Here is a 14391-nt window from a genome sequence, read left to right as displayed (position 1 = left end):
CAGTCGAAGTCGTGGAGGAATGCCTCCACGGTGGTTGTCTGTTTCAGTTTGAAAATGGAAGCTTTATTATTTAGATATGATGAGGTCCAAAGCGCAATTCGAGCTTTCAAACAAAATCGTCCCAATGTGCCAGTTGATCAGTTGAATGAAGTCACTAAAACTATTGATGTGCCAATCCAGCCATGTAGAAAGCCACGATGGTGACTAGTTAATCATCCAGAATCTAGTTGAACATTAAGTAATGAAAAATTTGAAACAGCTACCCGATAACATCCTCGCCGGAGGAAAAAAGAACCTCAATCTTGGGTAATCCGGGAGTTAGAACAGACAAGGTGGAGTGGAGAAATGGTGGTGTTATGGGGTGAATGATGTACTGGAGGACCGTGGTTTTATGGAGGAAATGGAAGTATGGAGGCTGAGATGCTGGAAAAGGGTTGAATATTTGTCGAGTTGGTGTAATTTGACCATCATCTCTGCCATGACCGTTTGCTAAGCAACGAAAGAGTAGCGAAGAACGTCGAAGGATTCAGAATGGCTTTTCCGCAAGAACTCAAAGGAATCCGAATGGTGTTGGACTGTGGAACAGAGAGAGAGTTAATCTTGGTGAGGATGGAGCCATGATGGCTATCTGTTCGGCCATTGAAGACAACTGCTCATTGACCATGCATGCTGAGTCACCATGCCATCGGTCATAAAGGCAATGAAATCACCAAATTGATGCAGATTACTGGTTCAAGTTGGTAGGAGGGATGGTGAGAATTTCAGAGAAGAAGGGAATACAGGGGAGGAGGAGATTAGGGAGAGGAGAAAGACAAGGAGAATTGAGGAATTTCTGGTCAAACGATGCCAGGCACTCTCATTGATGCTTCTTATATAGCAAATCAAAAGCAAATCATAACAATTGTAACAAACTTCCCACGCTGGCATTCTAACAAACATGACTTGTGCCAGAACACTATCATACGTTTTGTAACAACTTTGTAACCATCTAATCTCAAAAATTACAATTCATTCATTGTACTCATAATTCCTTAATTAATTGCTAATTACTCATTGCAAAGTCATTGAATTTGTTGTCACTTTGTCCTTGATTCTTTCTTGCACTACACCTGGGCATACTGCCCTGCTGCTGACAATCAATGTAGTGTTTCTCACTTGGTTGCATTGCAACACTGGCTGTCGAGGTAGCCAACGACCAAATGGTCTATTGGTATATGGGTCGCCGATAGAGCTCTTCATCGAGTGGTGAGAGTTTAAATCTCGCTTGAGGGCACATTTCTGGGAGATGTGAACGGTGGTTGTGTGCGGGTGGTCCTAGTGCCCATGTGTGCACAGGCCCCGCCCCCACTTGCTCCACCGAGGCTTGTGCACACCCCTGAAGGTTTAGCAGGGCTTTCGGGCTGTCTGTTCCTCTTGTCAAAAAAAAAAACACTAGCTGTCGAGGTAAAACATACAAAATGATTGCATTTCCATTATAAATATTATTTATGCTGTCAAGCTAATATCTAGAATGATGGCTTTTTCCGGTTTGTAAATAGGACTATAATCTTCATCGGTGTTAGTGTGTTTTTCTGATGGTTAACTTTGGAGCCATTCAACAGTTAAGAGTCACAAATTCCAAAAAATTTTAAAAAAATAACGAAGCACCATCTTTTAAACAACGATGACAGTTGAAAACTATTTATCCACATCCTGCATACATGTACTTGTTATTCTTGCTAAGTATTGATGTGGATGTAGTTTTGCATATAAACTAATAGCTGGGTTCCTTATTGTTGGTGACACACCCCTTGCGTGTGTGACCGCAAGTGCACGGGTCGTCGAAGTAATAAAATACCCCGGTGAGTGGGTAGTCAAATCCATAGTGAATAGTTACTCGGAAACACAAGTGTTGCTATTTAACTATAGTGAAAACCAAGTTGTGATGTTGATTTAAAGATCAATGCAAATAAAAGTAAAGAGAAAAGAGAACAAGCAAGAGTAAGAAAGAAAGGTAATCGATGGTAAAATAGGGTACTCGGACAATGCTCACCGAAGGACTATTGTTTCAAGTGCAAGACTAATATTATATCTCATAATTGAAGTTTAATGAGTCATGGCAATTCAAAGACACATGGTCCTAAACCTAAGGTCAACAATGACTAGCCCTTTACACTATGGCCCGGCGGAAAGGAATACTCTTAACACCTCACACTGTGTGAGATTGCTTGAAGCTCTAGGGATTCCAAGTGATAAACCCTATTCCCTGATATAGATCTAACCCTTTGGTCCAAGCAAAAGACCATTAGTCACGATTAAGCCCAGTATTAAGGATTACTTTAACACTTCACCATGTCGTTTGCGCAACTAAGCCCCAATGGAGTTTGTCTCTTAGCACTTCACTCTATTGCGACCACAAAGAACTCTTGGAATGTGGAGGTAGGATAAATCACATCGAAAGGGAAAGAGGACGTTCCGCTACCTCTCGACTCACCCTCCCAACCCTCTTCAATCTCGCTAAGTCTAACCTAATGAAGTTGTCACCCCTTCATAGGATTACCTAGATAGATTCTCAACCCTAGTGTCACCCTAAGGGAAAATCAAATCAACAAGAAAACAAGATTGAAACTCAATTAAAATATCAATTAAAGGAAAAAGAGAGAACAACTAGAAAAGAACAACAAAGAGACCTAGATAAAGGGAAGAACACCAAACACATGTTTGGTGAATACAAAACTACTTAGACTAAAGGGGCACCATCAAAGTGGGGGTTGTCTGGCTCGTTTGACGCTGGAGCTGGTGGTTCAGGGCGCTCAGAAACCCTTGAACCCACAAAGACCAGACTACACTTAATCTTTGGGAAAGAATCCTCTGATTGAATCAAGGGCTGCAAGGCACCAACAATGATCATGCGGTCAATTTTAATAATAACATCATAGGCATCTTGTCATTTTTTAAATTATTGTGTAAAAAAAACTTTTTTGCACTAGGTTTTGTTTTCTTAGTTGTATATATCTTAAAAATTAACTAGGCAATTTATTTTCCTTTATATATATATATATATATATATATTTGCACAAACTGAATTTTTGATATATTTTTTTTTCTTTATGATGTTGTGTGGTGTAAAGTAAATTATTTTATCTATTAATTTAATATTTGTTAAATACATTTAACTTTTTGGTTTAATTTTCTAAATTCAAATTTAAAATTGGATAATAATTTTCAAAATATCAAATCCAACACTAAAATCACTCACACGTCCTCCAATCCAACTCAGCACGAGAGAAACACGTGCCTCTTTTGTCTCGTGCTCGTCACGTGACAAAAGGTTCGCAGTGAAAACCCTGGTCGCAGTTGGCGGGAACACTCAATCCCCAAATCCGATCTCCCGCTCTCGGCCTCTCTCTCTCTCTCTCTCTCTCTCTCTCCGTTCTCCGTCCCCAATTTCCGATCCTCTCCGATGAGTGGCACCAGCAGTAAGCGCCGCGGCCCTCCGGCCGCCGGCGCCTCCGCTCCATCCAAGCGATTCCAAGGAAACAATGCCGGCAGCCATAACCCTAGCCCCTCGGCTCAGCAGCCTAGGCCGGCGGCGATCGAGGATGAGATGATGGACGAGGACGTCTTCCTCGAAGAGTCCATCATGATGCATGAAGAGGACGAGGAGGCCCTCCTCCTTCTCCGTGACGAAGCCCTCGCGTCCCGCCTCTCTCGATGGAAGCGCCCTCCTCTTCCTTTTTCGTTCACACCCTCCTCCAATTCGATCAGTAATCTTCTTTTTCTATAGCATTTTCTTGGTTCTTGAATCTTGATTCTTGATTTTGTCTTTATTCGTCTGATCTGAAGAGGGGTTGCAGTTTTCCAGCAGCTAGAGATCGATTATGTGATAAGTGAGAGCCACAAGGAGCTGCTGCCCAACTCCTTTGGCCCCGCTGCGATTCTCAGGATCTTTGGTGTCACAAGAGAAGGTTTGCTTCTTAATTCTTTGATTACTTGTATTCTTGATCTGATGGTTGTTTGTTGATGTGAACCAGGGCACAGTGTGTGCTGCCATATCCATGGATTCGAACCATACTTCTACATTACCTGCCCTGCAGGGATGGGGCCTGATGACGTTTCGATGTTCCAACAAACTCTCGAAGTCTTTACCAGAACCTGAAACCTTAAATTTTTCAAATGACTGTTTTCTGCAGAAGTTATGAATTCTTTTTTCTTCTTATTTCGTGATTTTCTCCAGGGAAGGATGAGAGAGTCGAATAGGAATACCAATGTTCCGAAGTTTGTCCGGCGAGTTGAGATGGTGCGGAAGAAGAGCATCATGTATTATCAGGCAAAGGACCCACACATTTTTCTCAAAATTGTGGTTGCTTTACCAACAATGGTCGCTAGCTGTCGAGGTAAAACATACAAAATGATTGCATTTCCGCTATAAATATTGTTTCTGCTGTCAAGCTAATTTATAGAATGATTTTGTTGTGCCTTTTCTGGTTGTAAATAGGACCATAATCTTCATTGGTGTCAGGGTGTTTTTCTGATGGTTAACTTTGGAGGTGTTCAACAGTGAGAGACACGCATTCGAAAAAAATAAAATAAAATAATTAATGAAGCGCCATCTTTTTAAACAATAATGACAGTTGAATACTGTTAATCCACATTCTGCATGCTTGTACTTGTTAATCTTTCTAAGTATTGATGTGGATGTAGTTTTGCATACAAACTAGTAGCTGGGTTCCTTATTGTTGGTTTGCTGTAAATGCGTTGATACAATTTCAATTGGAGCAAACCAAATCAATTCTTAGTCTGTCCATGGAACTCTACTGTTGTGATTGCCCTTATTTTAAGTTTCTAATGGAATAAAAAGGTATGCTGACACTTAGAACCTTTTTTTTGGTTTCTTGGTTGTGGTCATATGCTAAATTGCATTTCTGATTCTATTTACTTTGCCATCAAGAACTCCATTTTTGTATCAATGATTTACCTGTGCAGGCATTCTTGAGAAGGGCATACAAATTGAAGGCCTTGGTTCAAAGTGTTTCATTACATATGAAAGCAACATACTTTTTGCTCTACGTTTCATGATAGATTGTGGCATTGTTGGTGGCAATTGGATTGAGGTCCCTGCAGGAAAGTACAAAATGACAACCAAGAGCATCTCTTATTGTCAGCTAGAAGTAGATTGCTTGTATCCTTGCTCTTTGGTGATCACATAATTCATGATAGGAACCGTTGTTGTGTAGTCCTTTAAACATTGCTCTTTTTTCTTGTTAAGTTCTCTCCTTAAAGTATATTGCAGGTATTCTGAATTGATAAGTCATGCCCCCGAAGGGGAATTCTCTAAAATGGCACCGTTTCGGATATTGAGTTTTGATATTGAGTGTGCTGGTCGTAAAGGACTTTTTCCTGAGCCTAGTCATGATCCAGTGATTCAGGTTATTTAATGGTGCCATGATGGTCACATAACTGTATCTTTTAAACACTGTTCCTAGTGATCTCAATTCTTACAGGCCTCTGATTTTTTTAATAGATTGCCAATTTAGTCACCCTTCAAGGCGATGACAAGCCTTTTGTTCGTAATGTCATGACCCTCAAGTCATGCTCGTCAATTGTGGGGGTTGATGTGATGTCATTTGAAACAGAAAGAGATGTCTTGGTTGCTTGGAGAGTGAGTACTTCATCCACCATTTTTTTTAATTACTGTGTAAAAGAACTTTTCTGCACTAAGCTTTGTTATTTTTCTGTTGTATACATCTTAAAAATTTCTCGGTCGAGTTTGTTTACTTCAAAACATTTGTACTGATTTGGTGGCATTTTCGATTACTATGTGGGGACATGCAATTGATTCAAGTTGTCTTCTTTATCAGAGGAGGGAAAGTTTTGGATATTGGATAAACCTTGGAAAATAGAGATTACGCAATGCACTGCTAGCTATATGTTTTGAAAAAAATTCTTAATGATGTCTTTATTATGCCTTAAAGTCATAGATCAGGTTTTTTTGTCAGATATTTCCTGTCTACTATTGTTTTTAGTGATGTCCCTTTTTTCCCCCAAATATATCCTTTTGTTTGTTAGTCAGTGGGTGACTTTGTAAATGCTGGCAATGAATCTTTGCATAGCGAGCTGTACTAAACGTTATCATCATTAATCTTCGTCATTTTATATTGAGTGTTGCAGGATTTCATTCGTGAGGTGGACCCCGATATTATAATTGGGTATAATATATGCAAGTTTGATTTGCCGTATCTAATTGAGGTAACTCACCTTTTCAATTGAGTTCGATGGATTTTTGAAACATATCAAGGGTGCTACCTCTGATAACTAACAATACAATTGGTCTCTTGTCTTTGCTAGAGAGCTGAGGCTCTTAAGATAGGTGAGTTTCCGATTTTGGGTCGCATTAGAAACAGCCGAGTTCGTGTTCGTGATACAACATTTTCTTCCAGGTTACTTCCTTATATAATGCACCATCAAATTTTATGGTAAATGTATATATTGTGTCTCTTTTTCTTTTGCATGGTGTCAGAGGTGGTTGATTGCTTATAACTGCTGCTTTTCTTATATTTTCTTTTCTTTTCTTGTAATCATGCCCTTTTATCTGATTGCTGGTGAATGTCAAGTGTTTCTTTATTAAACCTCTCTTAAGTCCACAATTGTAAGTTTTAGCATTTGAGAGAGCTTATTTAATTTTGTGGTCATGCAGACAGTATGGGGTGAGAGAAAGCAAGGAAGTGACAATCGAGGGGAGGGTTCAGTTTGATCTTCTTCAGGTTTCATCTTTTTTATTCATTTTGATTTCTGTAATTTATGGAATTCTTAGCTAGCTGAATTAACCGTAACTTTTTTTCAGGCTATGCAAAGGGATTACAAGCTCAGTTCCTATTCTTTGAACTCTGTTTCTGCACACTTTCTAGGAGAGCAAGTGAGTTTTTCTTTCTTAGATCTCTTGTCATATTTATTACAGTTTAAAAATTTATGCTCAGTAGGACCTTTAGAAGGTTAGGCAGCTGTGATGAGTGTGTTGGCTATAATGCTGGGCATCTGCATGCTTCAGTTTATCATGAGAGATTTCTTTCTTTCTTTCTTTTTTTATCCTTTACCCCTATATTTGATTAAATTGATTGTTTGATTCCTTATTCTTTTTACAACTATTCAATAAATTAATTTGTGCATTGTTTCCTTTTTTGGAGGCGAAACAAGGGTAACATAATTCAACTAGTTTTTGTTGAAAGATATAATCATTTTATGGTTTTCTTTTTGTATGGAATCTACTGGCTCAACTGATGATAGCTTTACTGTCGTTCTGTTATTTGGTTTTGATCTATTATGAGCTATCAGTTAATCAGTTGTTTTGCTGCATCATTGTAAATTAATTTAACAATAGCCTTGGAGTTTGAATTCAGATAGATATCTATTAGAAGTGGATGACAAGCTCAGAAACTGAAATCAGAGAGCTGTACAAAATTAAATAATGCAAGAAGAGATGCATTACATTGCTCAAGAAAAAAAACAGCTCTTTAGATTAAATAGCAACTGTTATGTTACTTTATGATGATTTTGGAGGATGAAGATTGCTCGAACAACTTTTTCAATAGCCCATCAACTTAGTCAAACAAATAACTTTTTTGTTACTTAAAAAAACCATTTAAACTTTCTTCTGGTCTTTTAAATAACTCAGAGGATCCTTTGCCTTGTTTTGCATTTCGGTGACTGGTTGGCGCTTCACTGAAAAAGAAAGAGGATGTTCACCATTCGATAATATCTGATCTGCAAAATGGAAACTCAGAAACAAGAAGGCGGCTTGCTGTCTATTGCTTGAAGGTGCACATAAAATTGTAACTTCTCTCTTTCAGATAAAAAAGTGCCACATCACATCATACAGTCTTCACTTGTTGGTTCTCCTAGTTATACATCCGATATTGTGATTATGATGCACCTGTAGTATGAACATCAGTATTTAATTTTGATGTAATCTATGAAACATGTGTAACATAGTATGTCTGTTGGAGATTTTTCTGTCAACCTAATTCATTATAGAAGGGAAATCAAAAGATGAATCAGATTGGTTATTTTATAATCTTGGTATGACAGACTGGCTTAAGGCTGCAATTGCACTGTTAAATTTTGTAATATGTATGTGCATGCACCTTCTAAATGCAGCCTATTTTGATTTAATGAACTGGTTGTTTGGTTGTGGCTAACTGAGAGGGTGTGGGAATTTTAATTTATTGACACCATCACCCACTTGTCTGTCATTTTATTTGTTTACATGTTTTCCCTGTCACTTAGGATGTGACAAATTTGGAAAATACAATGGCAGGTTTTCGTTTTACTTTATGATACCATACTGTACCAACTTTCTCCTGCACCTTGGCATATTGTCCTTAATGTGGATTTTTTTTTTGTTGCGTGTTTACCAGGATGCTTATCTTCCCCAGAGGCTTTTAGACAAGTTGATGTATGTTTATAACTATGTGGAGATGGCAAGAGTTACTGGTGTACCTATTTCTTTTCTGCTTTCTAGAGGGCAGAGCATTAAGGTACCATGTCTGCCCATTTTTACTATTGTGCTTATTTAGAAGAGAGTATACCTTGCTGATTGAGGATGCTGATTGGATTTCAGGTCCTTTCTCAACTTCTTAGAAAAGCAAAGCAAAAAAACCTTGTCATTCCAAATATTAAAGGACAGGGATCTGGACAAGATACTTTTGAGGGTGCAACTGTAAGTTCATGATAAGCTTTTACCGCCTGTTTAACATTTTTGACAGCTTTTAAAGGTATGATCAGATTTTGTGTTCTTTATGTGCTGGCATAACAGGAGGTTATCTGCTGGGTGTGTACATATAGCTCCAATGTCTAAAACAAGAGAGCGTATACCAAAAAAAAATCAACATGGAATAAAAACAGATAATATGGAAAATGCTTTATGTACCTGCTCATGGAAAAAGTATAGATGAAGTCAATATTGGAAGCTATATTAGAGCTGTATTTTCCCAAATCAATTTTGGTAAATACAAAAATAAAAACCATGATAGTTTCTAGTCTAGTTTGTCATTGATCAGAGGTTGATTTACATGGTTTATGCAATTCTATTGGTGCGATCTGAGGTATATTAACTAGTCAATTTATGATTCCTGGGGTTGGTCTAAAGTGGTTTTATGTGTTAAATAATGCTATTAAATGCTGTCTTTTAGTGCATAAAATTAATCTTGCCCATTCCAGGTTGCCTTTTAGCAATTATTTATGATAGTGATTGTCTCTAAGTTATTTTGTTTAGTATTTCTGACTTCAAACAAGATTCTAATTTTGGTGAATCTGATTTTTGCTTCTATTATTCCCCAAAACTAAAATTTGTAGTTGTTGAACGTGTGATTTTGTAACATTTTTGTCTTGATTTTGTTTAATTTCTTACATTTAATTTATATCAATAGACAAAGGAAATATGCTTCTCCCCAACATGCCATTTTGATTTTTTCAGGTCTTAGAGGCAAAGGCAGGATTTTATGAGAAGCCCATTGCAACATTGGACTTTGCTTCTCTATACCCATCGATCATGATGGCGTACAACCTTTGCTATTGTACTTTGGTAAGAAACCTGCTTTTGACAGCAATTAGTTACTAATTATATTATACTTGGTTGCAAGAGGTTGAGAGGCATCTTCCCTAATCCTTTTGTTGTGTTTGGCGTGCATGAAGGTGACATCAGAGGATGCCCGCCAGCTCAATTTGCCCGCAGATAGTTACAATAAAACTCCATCTGGTGAAATATTTGTCAAGTCTGATCTACAAAAGGCATGCTATTTCCACCATTATGGTTTCTGAAACTATTGCTCCTGAGAGCTTTTTTTTTTCAAAAATTTTGCAATAATTTTATCAAATGAAGAAACTCATCTCATCCTTCTATCAGGGTATACTGCCAGAAATCCTTGAAGAGCTGTTAGCTGCTCGAAAAAGAGCGAAAGCAGATCTGAAGGTAATTGGTTTCAAATATTTCTTATTCAAAACTTTGCGTCCGATCTTTATCCGGTGATTTGCTTCTTTTCACATTTCTCTTAAATTGAATCATGTTTTCATGTCAGCCCAAACTTCTGTTACTTTTTTCCCACATTTTTTTTTGCAGGAAGCCAAAGATCCATTGGAAAGGGCCGTGCTGGATGGGCGTCAGCTTGCTTTAAAAGTAAATACTTACTTTCTTTTTCCTCTTGAAACGTGTTTAATTTCGCATGTTTGTGATTCCACTGCACATTGGAAATCTAGGCCTTAAAAACCTGTGTTTTTTCTTTCATAACTTTTCAGATAAGTGCAAACTCTGTTTATGGATTCACTGGAGCTACCATTGGTCAATTGCCATGCTTAGAAATTTCTTCGAGTGTCACAAGCTATGGTAAAGTATCCTTTTCAGATGAAATAAATCATGTATAGCTACAAGTTTTGTTGTCAATGAATTGGAGACGAGCGCCATAACATTCTTTATAAAAAAAATTCTTGCGAGGTGCTTTTGGTTGGTCTTACAGATATCACTTTTTTTCTTTGTCAAGGGAGACAGATGATCGAGCACACAAAGAAGCTTGTTGAAGAGAAGTTTACAACAATGGGTGGATATGATTATAATGCAGAAGTATGTTTGGTTAATTTGCATTGCATTTTTTTAGTCTCAGTCTTCCTACTCTGATATAAGATAACTTTAAGTGGACGTCTGAAGGAACCTTTCAGATCATCTCCACAGTAATGGATTCACTCTTATATTAAGCATACTGCTTGGTCACTACTTTATTGATTTTGGCTTTGTGGATACTTTCTTTACAAGTTTGGACAAATAGAAAGGTTTTCATAAGAAGGGTATTTTTAGTTTCTTATCAGGGATTCAGTCAAATATAGTTGCTAATAAACATCTAAGTGAACTACCTGGTGTGAAGTTCTTTTGTGCCTGCATTTTGATTTCACTTGATTATGATATCATCTTGTTGAATTACTTATGATCTGTTCTGCCAGCTGTTGTTTATTTTAGATAGTTTGCAGTTGCATTTTGATTCATTTGATTATGCTATCATCTTGTTGAATTATTTAAGATCTGTGCCATCTACTGTTATGTATTTTAGTTAGTCTTGCTTTTCATGTCTACCAGATTGTATATGGAGACACTGATTCTGTGATGGTACAATTTGGTGTTTCAACTGTGGAATCTGCAATGAAATTAGGAAGAGAGGCGGCAGATTACATTAGTGGAACTTTCATAAAGGTTTTTACACAGTTAAAACCAATTCAGATTTATTTGTTAAAACATTGACCTCATATTTTGTTAATCTTATTTTGCTGATTCTGGAAAACGCCTTGTTGATGTGCTTGAAGCCCATTAAATTGGAGTTTGAAAAGGTTTATTACCCATACCTACTGATTAGCAAGAAGAGATATGCTGGATTGTACTGGACAAATCCTGATAAATTTGATAAAATGGACACTAAAGGTTTGGAGTAAGCCTCTCTTGGCAGTTTTTATCTATGTCAAACATCTATCTAACAGAGATATTTTCTCTCTTCTTCTTCTTCTTCTTCTTCTTCTTCTTCTTCTTCCTCTTATTTATTTGTTTTTATTTTATTTTTTTATGGATAGGCATTGAAACAGTCAGAAGAGACAACTGTTTACTGGTAAAGAACTTGGTAAATGAGTGTCTTCACAAAATTTTGATAGATCGAGATGTTCCTGGTGCCGTACAATATGTCAAAAACACCATCTCTGATCTTCTTATGAATCGCATGGATCTATCTCTTTTGGTTATAACAAAAGTAAGAAATCTATTCATTTGAGATAGCAGAATGCAGTTTGAGCTATCCTTATCACTTGCTTATTTGATTGCTGTGTGATCAATATGCTGAGGAAGATCGTATGGAATTGATCCATTACTTTCTTTCATTCCCAGGGTTTGACAAAAATGGGAGATGATTATGCTGTAAAAGCTGCACATGTGGAACTTGCTGAACGCATGCGTAAGGTTAGAATGCCATCCTTTCTTTGGTAATTTTATGAATCATTGGATATTGGACATATACACTTGCAAGTTCTATGAATATGCTCATGAGTATTACTGTGTGTTCAATGACTGGTTTTGTTTTCCCACATCAAGTTTTCATACATAATATGAAGCACAAGTTGTCCTGCCTATTTTAACAATTTGTGAAGCTTGCCTTTTTGAATTCCATATTCAGCCATTACTTTTGGGCATTAGTTTTAAGCTAAAATGTATATAAATGATGATATCATTTGTCATGACTACATGAAATGTAAGATGGCGATTTTTCTGTAAAGTTGACATTTTGTGCTTGGAACTTGGAAGAGTTACTCTTTAACAGATGTACTCATATCATATCTGAAGTTGCCAAATACTGGTAATTCCCATAACATTATATTCCAATCTTTCAGAGTTTAAATTATTTGCCAAGCTAACAGAAGCCTATTGGACTGCATAAAAGGTTGAAATTTTTTTCTGAACATCGTGTCTCTCATTTCTCACATTCAATTTTGTTTTGGCCAGAAGATTCATGGAATTATAGGTCTTAGCTGGCAATTATTACTATGCTATCTTAAATCGAGTAGCATTAAAAACTTTTCTTACACCTATTCCTGTAATAATTTCTGTTTGTTGCGTCGAATAGAGAGATGCTGCTACTGCACCAAATGTGGGAGATCGTGTTCCATATGTGATAATTAAAGCTGCAAAAGGCGCCAAGGTACTTTATCTGTTTTTTTTTTTTTTTTAAGAAATGGATAACCAAGATATTTTGTCTGCTATTAATTTTTGGTAGTTTTAAAATTTGAGTTACTGATGGTTCTTTATGGCCACAGGCTTATGAGAAATCAGAGGATCCAATATATGTTTTGGAGAATAACATTCCAATAGACCCTCAGTATTACCTTGAAAACCAAATTAGTAAGGTTGGCCACTAGCTGCTGCATAATTTATATCAGCAGTATATATTTCATTATAATTTTTTTGCATTAAATGTTTTGCAGCCACTTTTGAGAATATTTGAGCCTATTTTGAAAAATGCAAGTAAGGAGCTTCTTCGTGGAAGTCACACCAGAGCTGTATCTATTTCAACTCCTTCAAATAGTGGTATAATGAAGTTTGCCAAGAAACAGCTCAGTTGCCTTGGGTGCAAAACTGTAATCAGGTACATTCAATACCACTTTAAGTATGGATATGTAACTTGGACCCCTGAGTGGCAAGCCTTCTCTTTGTCCAACAATGTGATTCTCAACTTTTAAGTGAGATAAATATGTTACCTCGAGCTGCTTAGTATTTTTTTGTTTTTTTTTTTTCCGTCTGAATGGCAAAATAGCAAAATTCCTGTTTGATATGCTAACTATTTACTCATTTATGAGCTATAATAAGGAAGTTTGATGTGCTATCTTGTGCTTTTATTTTATTTTATTTTATTATTTTCCTAACAGTGGTGAGAACCAAACACTCTGCTCACACTGCAAAGGAAGAGAAGCAGAACTCTATTGCAAAACAGTTACAAATGGTAAAGCCTGCTCTGTTCTCACCCAGTGTAGTTCCTTCAGCTAATTGGAAATCTTGTTATCTTTCTTTCAAATTTGGTTATTGTGACCTCTATCTTCCCTCATGTTTTGGTTGGTTATGCTATGTAGTTGCGGATTTAGAGATGCTCTTTGGAAAGTTGTGGACACAGTGCCAAGAATGCCAAGGCTCTCTTCACCAAGATGTGCTATGTACAAGGTGCCATATCTTCCCATTGCCGGTCCTACTTTTTTTAAATATTATTCTCACTTTCCTGCTCTATTCTTTGACATCAGTCGGGATTGCCCAATATTTTATCGGAGAAAGAAGGCACAGAAGGACATGGCAGAAGCCAGAATGCAGCTAGATCGATGGAACTTTTGATCTTTCTAGAACTTCATTTACGCCTGTGGCATTCTTCTCCAGAGGCTCAAGTTTATCACCTGAAAAATATGTGATGGTTTTTTTTTAAGTGGTCACGAAAGCTTCGCATAGACTGGGCTGATGAAAGAAGATAAAACATCACTATTATCACGGAAGCCTGGTTTGGGGAATTAACATGCTTCCTGCTTCCGGTTGAGAAAACTAAGAGATGACGTTGTGAGGTTTTCAGGTGAGATAGATCTAGGTTCAAGTTTGGTTGTGCTTCTGAGATCTTTATATTCTCTCAAGCTAGTAAGGAAGGAAGCACTTATCAGCAGTCATCTTATCAAGGTAAGTTAGTGTTTTGATTATGGATGTATATATTACTCAGTTAGCTTATTTTTCCATCCCATCATGTGTTGCAAACTTGATATCCTCTGCTGTTGCAAGTCAAACGTATTAATTTTCCCTCAATTTTGTGTGCTATATATCTATGAAACCAAATAGATAAGTATTTTGTTTTGTCATCCTTGTAC

The 14391-nt window shown here is 37.1% G+C and overlaps 1 protein-coding gene across 1 annotated transcript; it reads left to right on the top strand.

The window, feature by feature from the left end:
• The first annotated feature begins 3346 nt into the window (after positions 1-3346).
• LOC120256832 (DNA polymerase delta catalytic subunit) lies at positions 3347-14301 on the top strand. Its single transcript, XM_039264501.1, has 30 exons — positions 3347-3746; positions 3837-3947; positions 4014-4120; positions 4217-4376; positions 4966-5161; positions 5273-5408; positions 5504-5641; positions 6151-6228; positions 6328-6419; positions 6677-6743; positions 6824-6895; positions 7708-7794; positions 8394-8513; positions 8597-8695; positions 9452-9559; positions 9670-9765; positions 9881-9946; positions 10094-10150; positions 10270-10357; positions 10512-10591; positions 11099-11212; positions 11323-11437; positions 11584-11756; positions 11891-11962; positions 12624-12698; positions 12814-12903; positions 12982-13142; positions 13423-13496; positions 13624-13711; positions 13789-14301. The coding sequence occupies exons 1-30, from the start codon at positions 3443-3445 to the stop codon at positions 13874-13876; spliced, it is 3312 nt and encodes a 1103-aa protein (XP_039120435.1). The 5' UTR covers positions 3347-3442; the 3' UTR covers positions 13877-14301.
• Positions 14302-14391: the final 90 nt, after the last annotated feature.

Source organism: Dioscorea cayenensis, unplaced genomic scaffold (assembly GCF_009730915.1).
Source record: "Dioscorea cayenensis subsp. rotundata cultivar TDr96_F1 unplaced genomic scaffold, TDr96_F1_v2_PseudoChromosome.rev07_lg8_w22 25.fasta BLBR01001667.1, whole genome shotgun sequence".
NCBI classification, from domain to species: domain Eukaryota; kingdom Viridiplantae; phylum Streptophyta; class Magnoliopsida; order Dioscoreales; family Dioscoreaceae; genus Dioscorea; species Dioscorea cayenensis.
The sequence above is the reverse complement of the archived record's forward strand: the minus strand, read 5'-3'. Positions and strand labels throughout refer to the sequence as shown.

Coding starts and splice junctions, on each gene's coding strand:
- LOC120256832 (XM_039264501.1), top strand. CDS start 3,443: ATGAGTGGCACCAGCAGTAAGCGCCGCGGCCCTCCGGCCGCCGGCGCC. Junction 11,438..11,583: donor TGATAAAATGGACACTAAAG/GTTTGGAGTAAG, acceptor TTTTATGGATAG/GCATTGAAACAGTCAGAAGA. Junction 13,497..13,623: donor TTGCAAAACAGTTACAAATG/GTAAAGCCTGCT, acceptor TATGCTATGTAG/TTGCGGATTTAGAGATGCTC.